Source organism: Lichenostomus cassidix, chromosome Z (genome assembly GCF_008360975.1).
Source record: "Lichenostomus cassidix isolate B80296 chromosome Z, HeHo_3.0, whole genome shotgun sequence".
Lineage (NCBI taxonomy): Eukaryota > Metazoa > Chordata > Aves > Passeriformes > Meliphagidae > Lichenostomus > Lichenostomus cassidix.
The window spans coordinates 52,295,815-52,314,743 of record NC_139511.1 but is presented as its reverse complement, the minus strand read 5'-3'; the positions used below and the strand labels follow the sequence as shown (position 1 = coordinate 52,314,743).

The window sequence follows — 18,929 nt, the reverse complement described above, 5'->3', positions numbered from 1 at the left end:
ACATTTTGCATTTCAGCTTCACCAGCAAAAGCTGAAGACAGGGGTAGATGAGGAGGAAGGTGGGTAGATGCAGGGGGAGGAGTATCTAAACTTAAAAGTCCAAGTCATAGGATGGGAAAAAAAGAATTCAGATCAAGCAAAATTATTATTTGTCTTAGTTCTGAATCTGGTGCTTATATAATGTAATAAACTGACAGTCCTATAAGCATCCTCATAGAGAGCATTTGAACAAGCATCAGTCTGTTTTTCCATGACCAGTACATCTAATGATATTTGACCTGTACTATCTGGAAAGCAATGTGCTTCCCTAAATAATTAGCAGTACATTTCTTAAGCACAAAACAAGTGCTTGCAATGAGTGAATTAATGTGATTGACAGAGTTCTGGTTATAACAGTTCGACATGAAGGAATTTATCTATTTGTCTTCAATAAATTGTGCTGAAAGATAATATTTCACCAAACAACTTCAACTTCATGCTCTGGTAAAAGTGCTTCCTCATTTAGGAGTCTAGTTTTGTTACCTGGACCAAATCAGAGCTTTTAAAAACTATTTTATGCTCTTGAATCTTATTTTAAGTCTCATACATGGCATTCTAAGGATATATTTCAAAGAACATCTAAAAATATACAATCTTTCATACAATTTATTTGAAGTATTTTAAATATTTTATCTTTTGTAATGTTGTGGCTTTGCATACTGTATGTAGCTCAGCAATCAGAAGCATATTCTTACGCTAAACTTTAAAATCAGAAATGCAGGCTCACATAATTTTATCTTTAGACCAAGCCTTGATGTGGTAGTTTTGAGACACGAGGTTTAAAATGCATGGGGTTTTTTTTGACCTGCTGAATGTCTTTCGTCATGCTTAAGAGAGTAGATGGCAAAGAGGAATAGTCAAGGAGCAGTAGCAAAACTTGTGACAGAGTTTCTAACATATAACACAATGATATTGAAAAGTAAGCAGTATTAATATTTAAACTGTTTCATATTTCCTATGGACATTACATGGCTGTTTGAGGATTTATCTTCCAGAAGAGATTCTGCAGGGGTTATTTATGAGGTTTCCCTTGTTTTTATAGGGGTTTGAGGTTTATTTAGGTCAACTTCAGTGCTTCTTGATCTAAGAGGAGCTGATTTGACCCCAATCTATGTATGCTTACTCTAAATGTGTAGCACCTTTTATAGCCTTATTAATCTGGGAACATTATAGAATTCTGATGTAGACAGGGAATTTGGGTATGCACAAATCTCTTTATTAAAGAAAAACTAACTCAAAGTGTAAAGTCTGTTAAGAAAATAGAAACTTTGTGAGTCCTTCATAAAAAATAGAAAAAAAAGTGTCCTAGCATTTCTTCTCCCAACTTTCTGTTTTTCTTTCCATTGGATGTGTATGTGCCTCACTGTGTTGTGCAGTATTTGCTATTTTTAGAAATATCTAGTTTGGTTTCCTATTGGCTCTTATGTGATCATTGTACATCTCATGGGTTCTCATCCAAAAATCTGTTAGCTGAGTCCTTTAGAGTCCCTAAGCTGATTGAAAACCATCTCTTGAAAGAAGCTAGAAAATTTAGAAAATGGTTTCTCTTCATCTTCTAATACCTAATCTGATTAAAGTTGCCTTCTGGTAGTCGTTGAAAAACTGTTATAAGCTGATACAGTTAATATAAACCTTCTAGATTTTATGTCATGAACTCCTATTTTATTTATGAAAGCTGCTGTGGAAGTTGGTTTGGATGCTCCTGGGGTGTCTCTCTGACTCCCTTCCTCCCCATTGGTTTCAATAACAAATTGGTCTCCTGATCATCCTTGGTCAATGCATTTTAATTTTTTTTCCCCTGAGCTCCCTCCTAAAAGGAGCTTCAGATTTCCTTTTGAGAGGAAATGTGTGCACAGCTGACATTTCCATTTTCTATGGTATCTGAATGTGGAGCCACATCATACAGAGCTCGTCAAGGACAGCGTGCAGATATGCCACAGAAGGAGCTTGCTGGCCAGATGTGGATCTTCATGGACGCAGCCAGCTCAGCACAGAGAGACAGCTCAGGACCTGCAACTCGGTCCGTGGAATGACCTCTGAGAACTGACAGTCATAGCATTGGCTCAGGAGATCTTTCAGTCCTGTATTCCTACCTGGCAAAAGATACAGGCACTTGTATGACCAAATTTAGCAATTTCATTCTTGAGCATTCTTAATGCAGGTATGTGAGATACACATGTAATGTCTGTGTACAAAAGGAATCCATTTATCTGGACTCAGCTGTGACATTTTCCACTGGTAACTTTTTAAAATGCAGTTCAAATTCAGAGTTAAATACATCCATTAAATCATAGCATAGATCTTCGCATAAATATACAACAAATTCTTTATCCAGTACATAAAAATAAACGATTTATGCTGCTTTGTTTTCCAACAGAGTTCTGAAAATTACCTCATGAATATGCAATGTACCTAACTTATCTTACTGTTTAATTAAGGTCTTGACGTTGACAGGAGGACATCTTTACCACAGAGCAATTCTTCTCCATGGGATGATGCACTTTTCAACATATCCATACATGCAGCAATACGACATGGAAAATGGAAGTTACTAACCGGGTATCCAGGTAACAAAATAACTCCTTTTTTTACACTGTATCCTATGTCCCACTTTCGACAAACACAGTGTCATTTTGTTTAATGTTTCTTAATTTCTTTTAGTAATTCTGTTAACTTAGGTTATTGACCACATGCAAAGATCTTGAATGAGCACTTCTAAAATCCAAACTATGTACTGTTTCATTTTCCAAATATTTTGTCTACAAATTACTTTAAGTGTAGTGAAAAAACTGTTACAGAATATCTCAAACTGAAATGTCAACTATCTAATATCCATTATGGAAGGGACCCATGAGGTTGATACAATCCAAGAAGAAAGTCCATTAAATTATAAATAATATGACCTGGAATAAATATTACAAATAAAGTGACATGGAATTTTGAATCCCAATGGTGCAGCTTTTTTTTTTTTTTTTTTGCATAAAAATGACTCCTATTTAGGTGGCCTTGGACTAGAGTCATCAATTACAGCAAAACTGTGTCTCCACACTGCTGCTCTGTATCTCAGAGCTGACCCTTGCTCTGTTCCTGTTTCTGCAGGCTGCAGTCATTGGTTCCCTCCACCGTCTTTGTTCAATGAGTCACAGATTCAATCGGCTGATCCACCAACAAAGAGACTTTGGCTGTTTGATATCATTCATGACCCTGAAGAGAAAAATGACGTGTCTGAAAAATATCCTCATGTGGTGGAAAAACTGCTCTCACGGCTTCAGTATTATCACAAACGTTCCGTGCCTGTGTTCTACCCTGATGAGGATCCCCGCTGTGATCCAGCAGCGACTGGGGCTTGGGGTCCTTGGGCATAGTGCACAGCTTTGCATCCTACAAAAAAACCTCTGTAGCACAGTCTGGTTCATGGACTCAGAGTCCTAGTCACTTTGTATTTTGTACTTTCTTTAATGAACTATTGCTAATTGTGAGCTTATTCTTTGAGTAATTCAGTATTTCTTGCTCTTGATATGATGTGAATCTTAGTTTGGTCTTTTTCCACTCTCTTGTTCCCAAAAATTGTATGTGAAAATTTAGTAAAATGATATGATTATTTTTCAATATTCATTGTCTAGAATATGCTTTTAGTGCAGAAGATAAACATTGCCTCCTTCCTTGCAAGAAATTGAAAGGAGTTGATTTCCTTGAAAGGAATCATGGCAGCAGGGACATCCAAAATGAATCAGTCTTGTGGAAAATACTGGATTTAGGTTTCATGTTTGTCGAGAATACAAATTCTACTGAAAGCTGTTATATATCCATATTGGCATAATAATTTTTGCCTTTAACATGTACTTCCGTCCAGAAAAGGGAAGAGTGAAAAAAGAAAACCTCACAAAATACGGCAAAATCTCTATTTCTTGTTCACTCTTAATCCATCAAACCGGAATAGAGAGTGATGATCAACTGGAGTGCAGGGCTATCAGATAGAGGGATCTTGACAGGCTGAAGAAATGGGTGGATAAAGATTTCATGTTGTTCTACACAAGCAAGAATGTAGCCAGCACTTAGGGGAAGTCTGTGTTCCTGTCTATCAGCACTAGAACAAAGCATCACGTTTTGAGCTTCCCTGTACAGGGAAAGTATTGACCAGTTGGAGTTAGTTCAGTGGAGAACTGTGAATATGATCATGGGGAGAATAAGGAAATGGGTTAGTTTATGCTGGTGAGGACAAGGCAAGTTGCTATCCTCAGCTACCTATTGTGAGGACACAGGGAAGAGGAAACCACACTCTTCTCAGAGATGCAGAAAGATGAAAAGCACACAGAGAACGTGGAGTTCGAATTCAATATGAGGAAAGGAAAAAAAATCACACCATGAGTTTAGTTAAATATGGGAAATGTGAGACTATGGCAGCCCTAATCCTGGAGATGTTCAGTGTTTGGTTGGAGAAGATTCTGAACAATTCTATCCCTGAAGCTGGATCAAATCTGAAGTTGACCCAGTTTGGTAGAAGTGGTGAGGGACAAAGAGTGGCATCCAAAGGCCCCTTTCTGCAGGAGTTACGCAACGAGTCTGTGAAGAGCAAAACCTTACTTTGGTTACCAGCCTGGTAAGTACCCTTTCTTCTCCTATTTTGTTTCTTTATTACTATAGTAGAGTCTGTTTTCATCCTGAAATGGGCTCTGAGCCATGCAGAAACCAAGCCAAGCAGCATTTCTCATTTACTCATCAAATTGATGCAAGATAACCTGCCAGCTCTACTAGTGTCTCAAACCCTCAGTTCTGGTACTGCTTCTCAGTGTCCTTGGCTAAGTTCTCAGCATGCAGAGCTCAATCTGTCATCATCTCCAGAAAGCAGGGATCTAATTGCCCTTTTCCTGGCTCCAGGGCCAACTCATATAAATGGCACCAATATTTTGCACAACTTCCCAGTTTTCTCTTGGGAGAATTGTGCTAATTGTTAGCAAACAGATTAATGAAGAGAAAGGCTCAACAGAATTTCTGCATTTAAAATAAATAGAAAGATAAAATCTGAAAAAAGGGATGAAACACAAGAAAACTGAAAATGCATATGCTTTCTGATACAGCTGATTCTCCACTGCACTGTCCTAAATCTAATCTTAAATGCTTGTCTTTTCAACCTTTGATGCTTTTTCTACAAGTAGAAATGAAACCAAAGCTCTCTAGAAGCCTGTTTAGCTTTTTATCTTTCTCCCAAAGAGCTTCATGTTTCTCTTGCTCCTTTGTCACTTCTGCTCCTTTATGTAAGTATTTTTTTTCTATTCTATTTCATTCATTCTACTTCATTCTTCAGCCTTTAAGACAGATAGAAGACAAGTAGTTTGGGGAAAAGTAATTCTTGTATGATAGACAATATATATTCTCTGTGGTTTAACTGGTTATATTCCTCTGGAATCCTGTTTCAGACCAAGTTTCAATTTCCTTCTGCACTCATCCATCAGTGACTGAAAGCAAATGGCTGGAGCAGGATATGACCAGGGCAAGCTTTTCAGATTGTTCCTCACCTTCAAAACAATCGTTCAGCGCTTCAAAGATCAGTTTTCTTTTCCATTAGTTTGCACAACCTTTCCACTGGGGCCCTTGGGTGTAGTGCCTAGCCCTACAAGTTTCTGAGCTGTTAGTGTTCCTCCAATCATGTATTTCCGCTGTCTATCTAGACCCTGGGTGAAGAATCATCTTTTCATTGCCTGCCTCCAGGTATTTTGCGTTTTCATTGGTAAAACCCATCTGCTGTGACAGAAGCTCCTAGTATACTGCAGTTAGCAACTTTCATATTAACTAATGTATTCAAAATACTAAATTAAAAATATTATATGTTGTGTAAAAGAAGCCTCCAAACTGATACCAGATCGTATCTCCTTGAATTTCATGAAACACATTTAAACTTTTCTTTCTGTTGTATGGCTCTTCACTCAATTCCTGCTCAGATTTTAGCTGACACACAGCTCATACAAAGTCCTGATGTGTGTTGGGACCAGTGCCATGAGATCCAAGTGAGAGCAACATGTAGGCAGCCCACAGGAAGGGCTCAGGTCATTATGAAGCTATTACTTTGCTGCAGCCGTAATGCTTCCTACCGATTGTCAGTTCCTGCAGAATCCACTAACTTATGGAAATCATGTAGACCAAACTTTGAAGCTGGAAGGTGTAAATATGACGACTTGCCCAAAACCCCTCTGAAGCATATCCAGCATGCTGAGGTTTGCAGGCTTCCTGGTGGGATACATGGGAGGCCTGCCTTGTGACAGAGTTGCAGGGATGAGCACTCTCAGCAGCAGCTCTGGGAGTATTTTAGTTATAACTAGTCAGTTATGGCCTAGGCAACTTGTGAGTTAAAAACCTCATGAACTGGGGAATGAACTAGTGAATTTCCATGTTAGTCTGGTTTGCATGAAGGGGATTGAGCCTTTGTTTGATGTGTTTGTTTCCTTTCCTAATGAGCTCATAAAATAATTTACAGACAATGTTGTCCTGTAAATTAGAGAGATCCAATCAGACCATGCCGATCCTGGTGTCAGAGTGCAGCAGCATTTCACTTTTGAGGTTTTGAAGATTCCTTATGATAACTGAGATTCAGGCTCTGTTATTTGCTGACCACATCAAGGGAGGAAAAATGTAAGCAACAAAACTTTTTTATATGCTATTGCACCATGTTGACAAAGCTTGCATCTTCCTTCAATAGCTCCAGAAAAACCTTTATTGCAGTTCCCTTTTCTAACTGTTGCAGTCAGTTTATTTTATAGTGATACAATACTTTATGTTAGATTATAACTTATTTGTTCAGTGCAACTCTAAGTTCCCTATTCTAATTGTAGTGCACAGTTAGTAACATGGTTTGGAGTATGGAATTCTGAAAGAGTAGGATGTTAAATTACCTTTCGTGACCTTTAGATTTACTATTTTTATATGTGTCCTAATGATACATGTTGTCCTTCAAATGTCTTTTTGACATAAGTCATCCAAAGAGCAGAAGTTCCATCACTTTTCATTCTTCCAGAATGTGTTGGTGTAGTTTATTTGTGCAGTCAAATGCAAATAGAGACATTGAAAGCCATTCCCCAGTATGTAGGGCAAGTAGATCCAAGGAATTTATGTCATTCTCACTCTTTTTTGGTAGTGCATATTTATTGAGTGCCCTGTGTACACATGCAAGATTAGACAGCTAACTGTTCTCAGTCAATACCACACATAACAGTTTATATTAGGCATTACAACGTGTGGTTGCCACAATAACAAGGGAATGGACTTTGGGGTGGGGGAAATTTCTGCCCTACCTTCCTGTGTGTCCTTCAGCATTCAGCACTCATGTTACATGAGGAAAGATGTTGTCTTACTCACGGATGTGGCAATTTCTGTTAATGATATTTGTAACTGGATTTTTTAATGCTGATACCTAGTTTCTTGGAGAAGAAAAAAAAATCATTGTAGAAGCTCAAATAATGTGTTTGAATCTCCTATCAACATTAGCTCCTTGGCTAAAGTTGGAAAAGATTAAAAAATTTCTAATTTTAATTTCAGACGTAAGCAGAGCTTTTATGTGTTCTCTTTTCTTTATGTCATGCAATCTGCATTTTAATATCTTACTAATATTCTAATTTGTATAGTTCATTTACTAGGAAGAAACTGTCTCACATAGGTATTCAATTCACCCTCTGTTTCCTCTCAGTATATTTTAATATCCAAAGATTCTTTATTTTCTCAGCTACAGTAAACATAATTATTTATTTCTTATTTCCTAATTATTTTCCATGGGTGGTCCTTCATAAAATGTTTTAATTAAACTGGGTTGGGAAAAAGATATCTGGCTGACACGTTTAGATTGGCATCTGCAGAGAGTTGTATACTGTTCAGTTGTTTCGAATTGGGAAATAGAGAATTCTTTATTTATTTTGTGGTTACTTGAGTAACATTCAAAAATGCAAGTATTTTGAACTCTAAATAAAACTTCATTTCATCCCTTTCCAATTTAAGATTCATTCTTAATCTAGTAAACATCTGAGCATTGTGAATTCAAAAGTCCTAATCTTTATCCTTTAGGAATTATTTAGGTTTCAGAAAAGGAAGCAAGTATAGAAAGAATGCTGACACTGGTTACTCATTTTGCATTGCTTACTTGTAAAAAAGATGTACATAGTCACAGAGGGGATGATTTTACAAGCAAAAGAAAATATCTGGGTCTTTTCTTGAGTGAAAGGCCCTATATTCAGCCTGAAAATAATTTGTCCAACTTTCCTAAAGTTGATAAACGGGTCTTGGATAAAGATCTGAGTTTAATCCTCTTTGAAATCTCTGAACAGAAGAACCCAGAGTTTAAACACTTGTGGTCTGTGTGAATTTGAAGCTCCACTACCAGTCTCTGTTGGCCTTTGTGAATTTGACTCTCATCTTACTGTCTGACAACAGTAGTTTAATGGTAGTAAGGCTATTAGCAATATTCCCAAAACTGTTCCATGCTTTCTTTAAGAAACAGTAAATGAGCATGAAGTTCCACTGAGAATCCTGTGAAGCTTGTGCCACCCTATTGCAGACTTACTGCAGAGTCCTCAGGGAGGGGTGATGGTGACAGAGCCACTGATAGTGCATGTTTGATGGAGTTTGGCACACAAGGACATGTGCTCCATATGTGTAACCATGCTTGTAATCTTAGGGCCAGGGACACCCAAATGAAAAATAGACAACTGAATCACAAAACATGTAAGACAAAGTCAAAATGAAAGATTACTTGACAAATAAAAACGCATGATGTCAAGCATTAACAGGGGATCCAGAGTCTAACCGTAAGTTAGGGCTGTCCTGAATGTGGGAACACTAAACCATTTTCAAGATGTAGCAGTTATTAAGGGAGAATCTGTTTTCCTGCCTACCTGCTCCTTTGGCAGCCCACCACAGGCCCCATTCCAGCTAGACCCTGAGGCTGTGTCTCTCTCATAACATTAACCTTAGCTCTGGCATGATGGAAGGGTCAGAGGACCATTTCTACAGCCCAGCCCTTCCCTTGGCAGCCTCTTTGGAGCCCCACCCTAAGTAGACCCATAGGTTTCATGTCTCTCAAACTATAAATAAGCTGAGGTTTGTAATGGGGAAGTAGTGCTTTTGCTAAGAGAAGGGGGAAAAAACCCTGCCAATTCTAAGTTTGAGGAGGTTAAGTAATTTTTTTTGCCAGCAGGTTTCCACTGAATGTTTTAACTCTTTCAGCTTACTGTCTTTGTCAGCTGTAAGCAGTGGACTCAATTATGTTTCAAGCTGGGTTGTTATATGGGAAGATCCTGGCTGAATATATGGTGTAAAGAATTTCCTGGAGTCCCAAGCTGCTTTTTCTGAATCCAGTGCTCTCCTGTCTTCTTCCAGTGCCTTACTATTCATTTATGAGCTCATGTACATGGAGCAGAACTGCTGGAAGGAATAGTAAAAACTTTTTTTGGCACAGAGCAGTCAGAATGAGTCAGCCATCCAACCATGGATGGGATCAGTGACGACCCTTGTGATAATTGCATGCCGTGGTTAGCAGAGGCAGAGAGGATGATGCAGTACTTCTTGTTGTGTTAGTGTTCCCTCCTGAGAGTGTTGTTTTTGCGGGGTGGAGTTGAGAGATACTGGAAAGGTTGGTGATATATCTGCTGCCAAGTTTCAAAAAAGTGACTACCAGCTGCCATCATCAAAGCAGTTACCGGATGTTGATCTCCTAATCCTGGCTAAACTCAATAGCAATAAAGGCAGCTATATTTTGTCTGCAGGACTATAGTTAGAAAAAAAGTATAGTCGGAATAGCTAGATTTGGATCTAAGGAATGCAGTGTTTATTTGGACGAATCTTCAAAAGCCACAACAAGGTACTGCACCAAAGCCACAGTTCTGGGCTGCCAGATTCTGGCATTCAGGACAGTGATAAAAATAAAAGAGCTCTGTCTTTCTTTTCTGCTATGCATTCTTGCTATTTCTTCAAGCAAACAAGGAATCAGAACACAGTGAATACCCATACAAAGTAAGCTGTGTTTGGTATTCAGCAATGCTTATTGAGTAATTTTGGGCATAGAGCCCATGGTAATGAATGGAAAACTTTGATCAGGACATCTGTGGCCTGCCCAAATAATTTCATGGGACCTGCAAATCTGCCAGAAACATCACTCGATGGCCCTATTAACCAGGGAAGTTGAAGCCTTTCTTGATTGTGCACATTCTCCAAGCACACTCATGAAGTAGGAATCATTGATTTTTGTTGCATAGAAAGCTCAGACATGGCTTATCCAAGAACATCTGAGCTCTTAAATTTACCCTTCACATTTATCCTGCTTCACTGGGAAAAAATATTTAATGGGTCTGACGATGAAAAGATGAATGTTGAGAGCATTGAGTCAGAGGGTGGACTTAACTTCTAGCAAACATATTCTCCATTCCAGCTTAACTGTACTCAATTCACAGTAACAAATAGTTTGGGGTTTTTTTTAATCTATTTTTTAGGTTATAGTCAGGGCAATTCTGTGATTCCAAGCTGTTTTCTTGGTGTTGCTCCTCAGTGTGCAGTTATCCAGGGAAATACTCAATTCCTGGAGGATCATAATTTTTTCCCCTCTTCCCTTGCGTATGTGGTAAGAGGAGCCTTTTTTAAAAGGCTGTGAACATTGTAATTGCCAGCTCAAGAACCATGAAAGCACTGCAGCCCTGTAGGTAGCCCCCATAGATGTACTGAATTTTCGCTTTAATTCTTGTCCCTTTTGCTTTGTTTTCAAATATTCTGTTTTACAAGTCATACTTGATGGATAAAGCACTGTCTGAAATAATCCCAAAGTGGCTATTAGTCTGGTCTGGTCATACCCTGCAGCCCCAGCAGTGACATGTTGTAGAAACAAAGTCACTCTCCTGCCTTTTCTGTCCTGTTTTGACTTCGTAATGAAGAGAGCATGGTCATGGTATATTAAACAACTGGATAAGAGCAACATATACATTACCATTATTCTGCTTCTAGCTAAAGCTCCAAAACTAATATAATGGAGGAGCCTGGCTAGGAATTTACTGACAGTTTTCTTTTGCCATAAATTCAGCTTTAGAAAAAAAAAATCCAGAACAGCTGAAATGGCATAGCCTTTGGCTGAGTAAAAATTGGACATATTTATATTATCAAAGGAGACTTATGAAAATATCCCAGATGGATTTTGAAAAATGTAGGAGGGAATAGAGTAGAACAATTGCATTTCTGTTTATATTTGCCCTAGAAAGTAGCCTGCTGTGAAGAAACATTCAGGAATGTGAATGATTGAGAGATTGCCTCTTAGAGGCAGCAGGTATAAGATGTCTGAAATTCCTTTGAGTTATAATTGCTTGTTAACAACAGGATTTTTTGGTAATTATTTCTGCCCATAATGCACAATAACCTAATGTGCATTGCTTCATGTAGAGAAGTTTTTAGAATTCACCTTTTTCTGTGTTTGTGATAAAGAACAGGTCATGGTATATGGAAAAAAATTAAAAGCAATTAAAAAAATATTATTCAAACACTATAAAATGGAGAGAATTTTCTGAAAAAAGTGTGAGTTTCCATGGAAACGTTTATTCTATTTATATCATTAAATGCAATTGCAAGAATCCATGTTCCCTGCCATAAAGACTGACCATAGTATTGAGGCAAGTGTAATTATTAACCTGCAAATATAATTGAGAATTTTTGCACTATGCAGTGAATTATGCATTTTATATTTAACTTGTGATATAAAATATATATGTGTGGACCTAATCCAAACCCCAAATACACACTAAGCAAGCTCCTATATTGTCTAAGTTTGTTGTACTTCTAAATGTTATATTTTGGGCCTTTGGTTCTAAATACCAATATTAAATTCCTTAGTGTTTATTTTTTCAGAAACAGTGAGGATGCTGAGACCCTCCTATCACAACATTAACAACCATTCTTTCCAGGGCCTTTTCAGGGCCTACAGCAGTGTAAGCATCATTAGCTGTGAGAAAAAGCAGACTTGTTAACAGCAGCCGCTTGATATTATTTAATGACATTTGGTTGATGACATGTTCAAATAAAGTAATAGCCTCTTTTTAAGTGCAAATGCTGGTTTTATCTACAGTTTATTTTCACTGTGCTTTTCATAAGTGTATACTGCGGATGTGCATGAGAATACAAGAAGTAATTTAGGAACACTTGGTTTCATCCTAAATATTATCCAGGTAATAAGTGACTATAATACACTGATAGCCATCAAAACTCTAGATGTAGCAGAGATCTGGCATTGCTTAGGTCCATAACTCTCAGCCCCTAATGCACACACAACTGCAGTGCTCTTGGAGCATTGTTTTCTTCCACTGCTTCTTCTAGGAGCTCATTACTGCATAGATCTCTGTGTATTGTCAGAGTGAAATTCAGAATAATTTCATTCAAGACCATAGTTTCAAGTGAATGCAGTGTTCATGAAAGATCTTTGTCCATGAGCTTCAGTCAGAAGATTCTGAATTAATTAATGATTAATTAACATCCATATGTCTTAGTTGCCCTTGTGAAAAGATGGAGAGGACAGGATATTGTGAGAACAGATAGGGCTGTGCTTGGGAGAGCTTTTTTTAGGATGTTGGCTAATCAGCCCAAGTGCAATCATGGTTCCAGTTTGTTTTATGAACTGGCCCCGTCAAGCTGCAGAACAGAATTAAATACTCCTCTTTATCACATAAACTGGAATAATCATTTTAGTTCAGGGGAAACTCTTCGATTATTGTTCACCAATTAAGTTGTATGTGTGGTGGAATCATGTCTAATTTTGAAGAGTAATCTGAAAATGTGATGGCAACTGTTACTTTATATCACTGCTGGAAAAGGAGAAAGTTACTCTTTCAGCTAATAAGTCTCAGTTTTTAAATCTACGTCTATTGCAAACATTCTATTCTTGCATAATGTTATTTTAGCTTTTTTCATTGTGTGTTTATCTTTAAAATAAATGTTATTGAGATATAGCTGCAGAAAAAGTTCTTTATTCAGTGAACTTCAGTCTCTAAACAGACTTACAGAACAGACCTTAGGAGCTATCATTAATAAAATTTACTGCATTGAAAATGTTATGATCTCCATTTTCTCATCCTTCTGTTCAAAAACCTGGAAATGAAAGGGGGTTTTTTGACAAAGAAAAAGTTATAGCTATAAACCCTAGAAAGAAAAATGTTTAAGATAGAATTTTCTTTTGGTAGACCCATAGTAAAGCCCATACAGACAGAGAGCCCTGTAAATCTGGTAGATTTCTATACTTTTTAAATGGGCCCATATTTAACTTTACATTACTGCTTAGAAATCAAGTTCCAAAGAACTGTAACAGTGGCTACTGTTCTTTCCCTTAGGGTCTGAACAAGGAAATCCAATGTTTTCTGGTCAGCAGTAGGAATTCCACTTTGTAATCTGACACTCTTCGTTCCTCTCCTCTCAAAGGCAGTAAACCAAAAAATTAAAGGCAGAACAGATTTTCAAATTGTGTAGCATTTGTAAATCCTCATGCACATTTAATGATTTGTTGGCATGTACAAACTGAAAGCTTCATGACCTGGCCTTTCTCTTGTCAGTTCCTGCTCTCATCACATTGTCTAGTTATGCACGTTTCACTGAGAATTCATGTTTTTGCATTTCTCTGATTTCAGTCCTATTGTTCCAAACTCATGAGGAATAAAAAGTCATAGAAGAGCCAAGATCTTCATATTAGGAGGCTGATCCAGCCCATCTGTAGCCAACAGAGCTATGCTAGTTCATACCAATAAATATGCAGTGATTAGAAAGATATTAGTCCCTTCTTTCTATTTTTTAATGTCTGGTCTCTAGCAAGCATGTGGTGGTTACATGCTTCTGCATGTGTATGCAGTGGTAACAATTGGATCTTTTCATGCTCAGGGTGAGTAACTCAGTCTGTAATTTCTTTCTGACAGACTCGTTATTTCTCTGCCGATCGTATGGTTATGGTTAAGGGCAGCTGTACAATTTTACAACACAATTTTTCTGTAAGCATAGTATGTCTGTTCAAACACACTTCTGTTCTAAGAGTGCATAAGCCTGCTCATCTGATGACCATGGCTGCATCGGTTGTAGAACACGGTTGTAAGATGCTTGATAGAACAAACATCTTGATACTCAGTTTTACTTGCTGCTATCACCTTTATTTATCTTTCTGTGATGGATTTGTATCTTTACAATTGTAATTGTGAAGTCTCTGGACTCTGGATTAAGAAAATTATCTAGTTGCTTTGGCTGCTTGCTCTCATTAAGGATTTGTTCAAGTTAATGCTGGTGTCAGCGTGCCCTCTGACTTCACTGGAAGACCTCAGTGCTATTTGAAAAAAATCAGATTATTTGCAAGCATGATACAAACTGCAAACTCAGTTGGAACTGTGTAAACTTCCGTAAGACTTGTTTGTAGTAGTAAAAAAATGTAGTAAGGAGAGCAGTTAGGAAATCTCTGGTTGCTCTTGTCTGTGCTTTCGATATATGTTCTGCACTTTATCTGCATATATTGAACTTCCTTAGTCACTTCTGCAACTAATCTATTAGAGATGATTCTGAAGAGATACATATTTTTGGAACATTTCTTAAAACTCGGATATTTTCTGGACTTTCAGAAGAAATTCTAAGAAATCCACTCCAGCAGCTAGTGCAAATTTCTGGGTAAATAATAGCAAGGTTTTGGTGAATTCTACACTTGGAGTTTGAGACATCCCTATAGGTAACACCTCTGGTATATGACTTTTAGCTTGGATCCATACCCTAACAGTGACAGAAACTGCTAATGTAAATTAGAAAAATAAAACCCTATGCATTTCTGTTTACTGTAAGGAGTAAACAGTAAATTCCAGCAAAATGACTTTATGCTCCTAGGATATGATGTGGATATTTTTCATTGTCACTCTTAGTGAATTGTGTACATGTGAACTTTATGCATTGCCTACAAAGCAGACAGGGATTTAGAAGAGGATGCATTGACTTTTACTACACCCTCTTCTTCACAGATCCCACACCTCAGACTTTGTGCACAACCTTTTGAAATTAGCTGCTGGCAGGAAGGAACACTGGCAACAGTGTTAAAGTGTAGTCTCAGGCTCTGCACTCCCTTAATTAGAAGCCTGAGACTCATGGTTAATGGTGATTAATGTTCCTATCTATTTTACTAGTTTCTTCCTTGTGGGAAAAGATCACATAAAGCTGACATACTTTCAAATAACTATTGATATTAATGAATTTCTTTTTAAAAGAAAAGTTATTTCTAAATCTGTTACTGACAAATTAAGAATAAAACTCTTGTAGAGAGTGTGTCATTTAACTAAACCTGACAAACGTAACTGCACCTAACTGTTGTAGCTGCTTCTTTTTCCCACACTGTTGTTTTATTTTTTTTAAACTTCAAAGTCTCCAGATTCCTCCTGATTGATGCACTGATATTTTAACAATGTCTTTGTTGTGTACTGCAATCAGACAAGTGCTAATACCCTTGAGGAATCTGGCAGGACTGTGGGAATCTTCCAGCTATAATTGTATCTCTGTCGTAAACTTGATGATATTGGCAGCTTCAGATGAGTTGACAGAATGTGCTGTTGTTGAGGGTGATACCAACTTTCTCCATTGACTTATGAGTCTACGGGTCATTCACTTATGCATTCTTTGCTGTCTCTGGTGTGGAGTTTTTTAGTGCAGCTCTGGAAGATGTTAGAGACATAAATGCCTGCTGTATTTAAACAAAGAAAGACTGTAATCAGGGGGGAAAAAACAGCAGGAAATCCTAATTATATAGTTAAAATAAAATTACTAGCATAGTGAATTATAATCAGTGACACTGAATTTTAAAGTCATTGTTAAAATTAATGGTTTTTAGTTTTAATATTATGAGAAAAATAAAGCAATTTAAAGATGCTGAATGTAGTTCAGCTTACTGTACAACCATGTCACCCCAAGTCTTGGATTTATGTATTCAGTTATTTAGAAGTTATTTTAGCTGAACACTTCTAATATGTTTGTTTTTCTTTTACGGGTTCTAAATGCTGAATAATTATTTTGAAAACACATTTTTGGGGCTAAGGACATTGCAGATGCTTCACTACTTGCCTGAATGTGTAACCTCCTCTATTTATTCAGTTTTTGGATGTGTGACTCAAGCCATGGTTATCACCTGTTCAAATTCTGGTAAAAACCATCCACTTCTCCAATAATAAATATAGTTTCCCCAAGTACAGGGGAAAAAAACACTTGATTTTTGTTCTTGTGAGGAAAATGTAAGCTACCTGTCATTTAAATTATCTGATAGACCCATGACTTGCAAAATATTTATTCACTAGACTTTTTTTTTTTTTTTAATGACCAAAGTATGAAGAATAAAGTACTATTTCCTCTTTGGCTGTTTTCTAAAGAGAGAGTGATTCACTTATTATGTTTAGAATAGCACTAATGGAGGTTCAGGGCCACTATAATTCTTTAATTAATGTGACAGATGGGAGATAAAAAGGTGCTCCTTATTTGTTTTAACTGCATGTACTCTGTCTGGGCTTCCTGAAGACCATTTGGCCTACAACCACTTTAAGAAATACCATTATTTGGCTCTGAGTCAGATGTTTTGATTGAAATCAGATAGTCAAAACCACAAGAATCTTAACTTGTTAGAAATGGTGACTGTTCCAAAAACGTGAATCCAGAAGACTGGCATATACACAGTAAATAGAGGACACACAAAAAAGCTCCTGATATACTCTTAGCTTCAGGTTTTATTAATTTTGCTGCTGTTATGTCACCGGGAAACAATGTACACTTTGCCATACAAGGTTGGGCATTTTTTGTTTGCTTTTTCTAGGCCAGAATATATATTCTGCATATTAAGAGTGACTTCAATCCTAATTTTCACTGTCAGAACTTGGTCAGAAACTGCTTCATGGAACCATTTCTAAATGATCTTGCACCTCTCCTTTCTTCCCACAGCATCAGGAATGACTGTGTACTGTGTCCTGGACAAGCTGTGAATTCCCTGACAGAACATGATGCATCATTCCATTGAAAAAAAAAGATGTAATTCTTCTTAGTTTACTAAATTATACTTAACAATTTTCTTCTTTAGGATTTTCTCCAGGTGGTCAATAATCACAACAATTCGTAACCAAATGTGACTCCCAGGAAAGATCATCAACTTAATTAATTTTGATGTTAAGATATGATTTGTGCTTACTTGTAATTCGGTGACTTTGCAAATGTACCCACCAATTTCTTGTTTAACCATTCCCTGACTACCACATGAAAAAGGCTAGAAAAAAATCTTAACAGAAATAGTACTAATTGAAATTTGTCATTTTGTTAAAACATGCTCACCAAGCAGAACTACATCTTTTAAAAATTTCTGTGGAATAGTAAGCTGGGCTTATTACTGCATGGTGGCCACCACAGTATTATTTTGTGAACTACTACTGATGTACTGTGTAATTATGTATGAATTTGGCTATGATACCAAGCTCTAAGGTGTAGGTAACAATTAAGTAAGATCTTATACATTGAAATAGCAATTTCTATTATTTTGCCTTTGGAAATTGCAATTTTGTTTATTCACTACAGCTCTTTATGGATATTTTGATACTGCAGGAAAAGCATGCTCTAATAACTATGCAGTATTCTTGGTCAATGTGTGCCTTAATTTTCTCTGTAATTAGTTTCTTCCTTTATCTTTCCTCTTCTCTAAGGTAGCCTTATAATTATCATCATTAAGAATGTTTACTTTTAGTCAGTTGTGGTATTTTAATTCTCAGTTCTTTTTTCTTTCCCCTTATTATTCTCAATAATTGCAATGTCCTTGCAATATCAGTATCATCTGCATCTAAATGCAAATACTTTGTTTCTAAGCTATTGTTTTCATTCCATCTTCTCTGTTCAAATAAGGGAAGCATGAATTCCTAGGATTAATCACTGCAGTGTTTCATTAATGTTATCTTCAGCTAATTATTTTCATTTGTGCTTTAATGCAGATCATTCATCACTTCTTAAACAGCTAATTTAATTCTTTCAGAGATGAAAAACATAAAAATGCAATTTAAAGTTTTCTATGTACACACAACATAGTTAAAGATGAAGTGTAGCTTAGTGTGTGAGAGAATCTTTGAGAAATAAAAGGCTGTTGTTGTGCTTCTAAGTGTGTGATCCAAGGCATCTGTCTTTAACAAAGATGGATATTGTAAAAGCAAGTTTTATGCCGCAGTCAGAACTGACCATTAGCAAGAGTAAGATTATTTGATTATTTTGCAGAGACACAAGGCAACTGACTCATCAGAAGACAGGGTTATCACTGAACATACACAAACCAATGGCACAGAAGAGAAATTCACATACCTCATAGGGAGATGATGAAATATTTGCAGTGCAGATAGCTTTAAGGGCTGTGAAAAAGAAATATCATTCTCCATGAGAGCCATCCACCCATTTAAAGAAAGGGATTAAAATTATGAGTTAAAGATCCCAGCAGATCTCCCATGCTAACATATCCAGATACGTACCTAACGGGTAAGTAAGCAATAAGGTAAAAGGAAGTGTTATGAAAATGCCAGTCTTTAATTTAAAGGAAAGGTAAGACTAGTGAGAAATATGTATTTTGGCATAGGCTGGATTCCTAAAGAAGTTTAGCAGCCTTTGGTCCAGAATCCTCAACTTGTAGACCAGCAAAGGCTCCTAAACAGGTCTCATCTATTCATATTGGGGCTGATTTTTACATTCTTTTAAAGCTGATATAGAGACACCGTATCAAACAAAGTGATTGATTCAGATTTCAGTGAATGATTGGAGAAAGGCAATTCTTCCTACAGGGAAATACCATAAATCCTAAATATCAGACTCCTCCAGCAGGGTTTTCTCTGGCATTAAATTTATTTTTTAAGTTTGTTTTAGCCAGC

At 37.0% G+C, this 18,929-nt stretch overlaps 1 protein-coding gene across 1 annotated transcript in view; it reads left to right on the top strand.

Moving 5' to 3' along the window:
* The window catches only part of ARSB (arylsulfatase B), a 61,205-nt gene extending 57,557 nt beyond the window's left edge, over positions 1-3,648 (top strand). Inside the window, exons 7-8 of the mRNA XM_085042194.1 lie at positions 2,478-2,606; positions 3,139-3,648. Of these exons, the coding sequence (XP_084898320.1) occupies positions 2,478-2,606; positions 3,139-3,404 (395 nt within the window). The 3' untranslated portion in view covers positions 3,405-3,648. The remainder of the gene's footprint in view (positions 1-2,477; positions 2,607-3,138) is intronic.
* Positions 3,649-18,929: the final 15,281 nt, after the last annotated feature.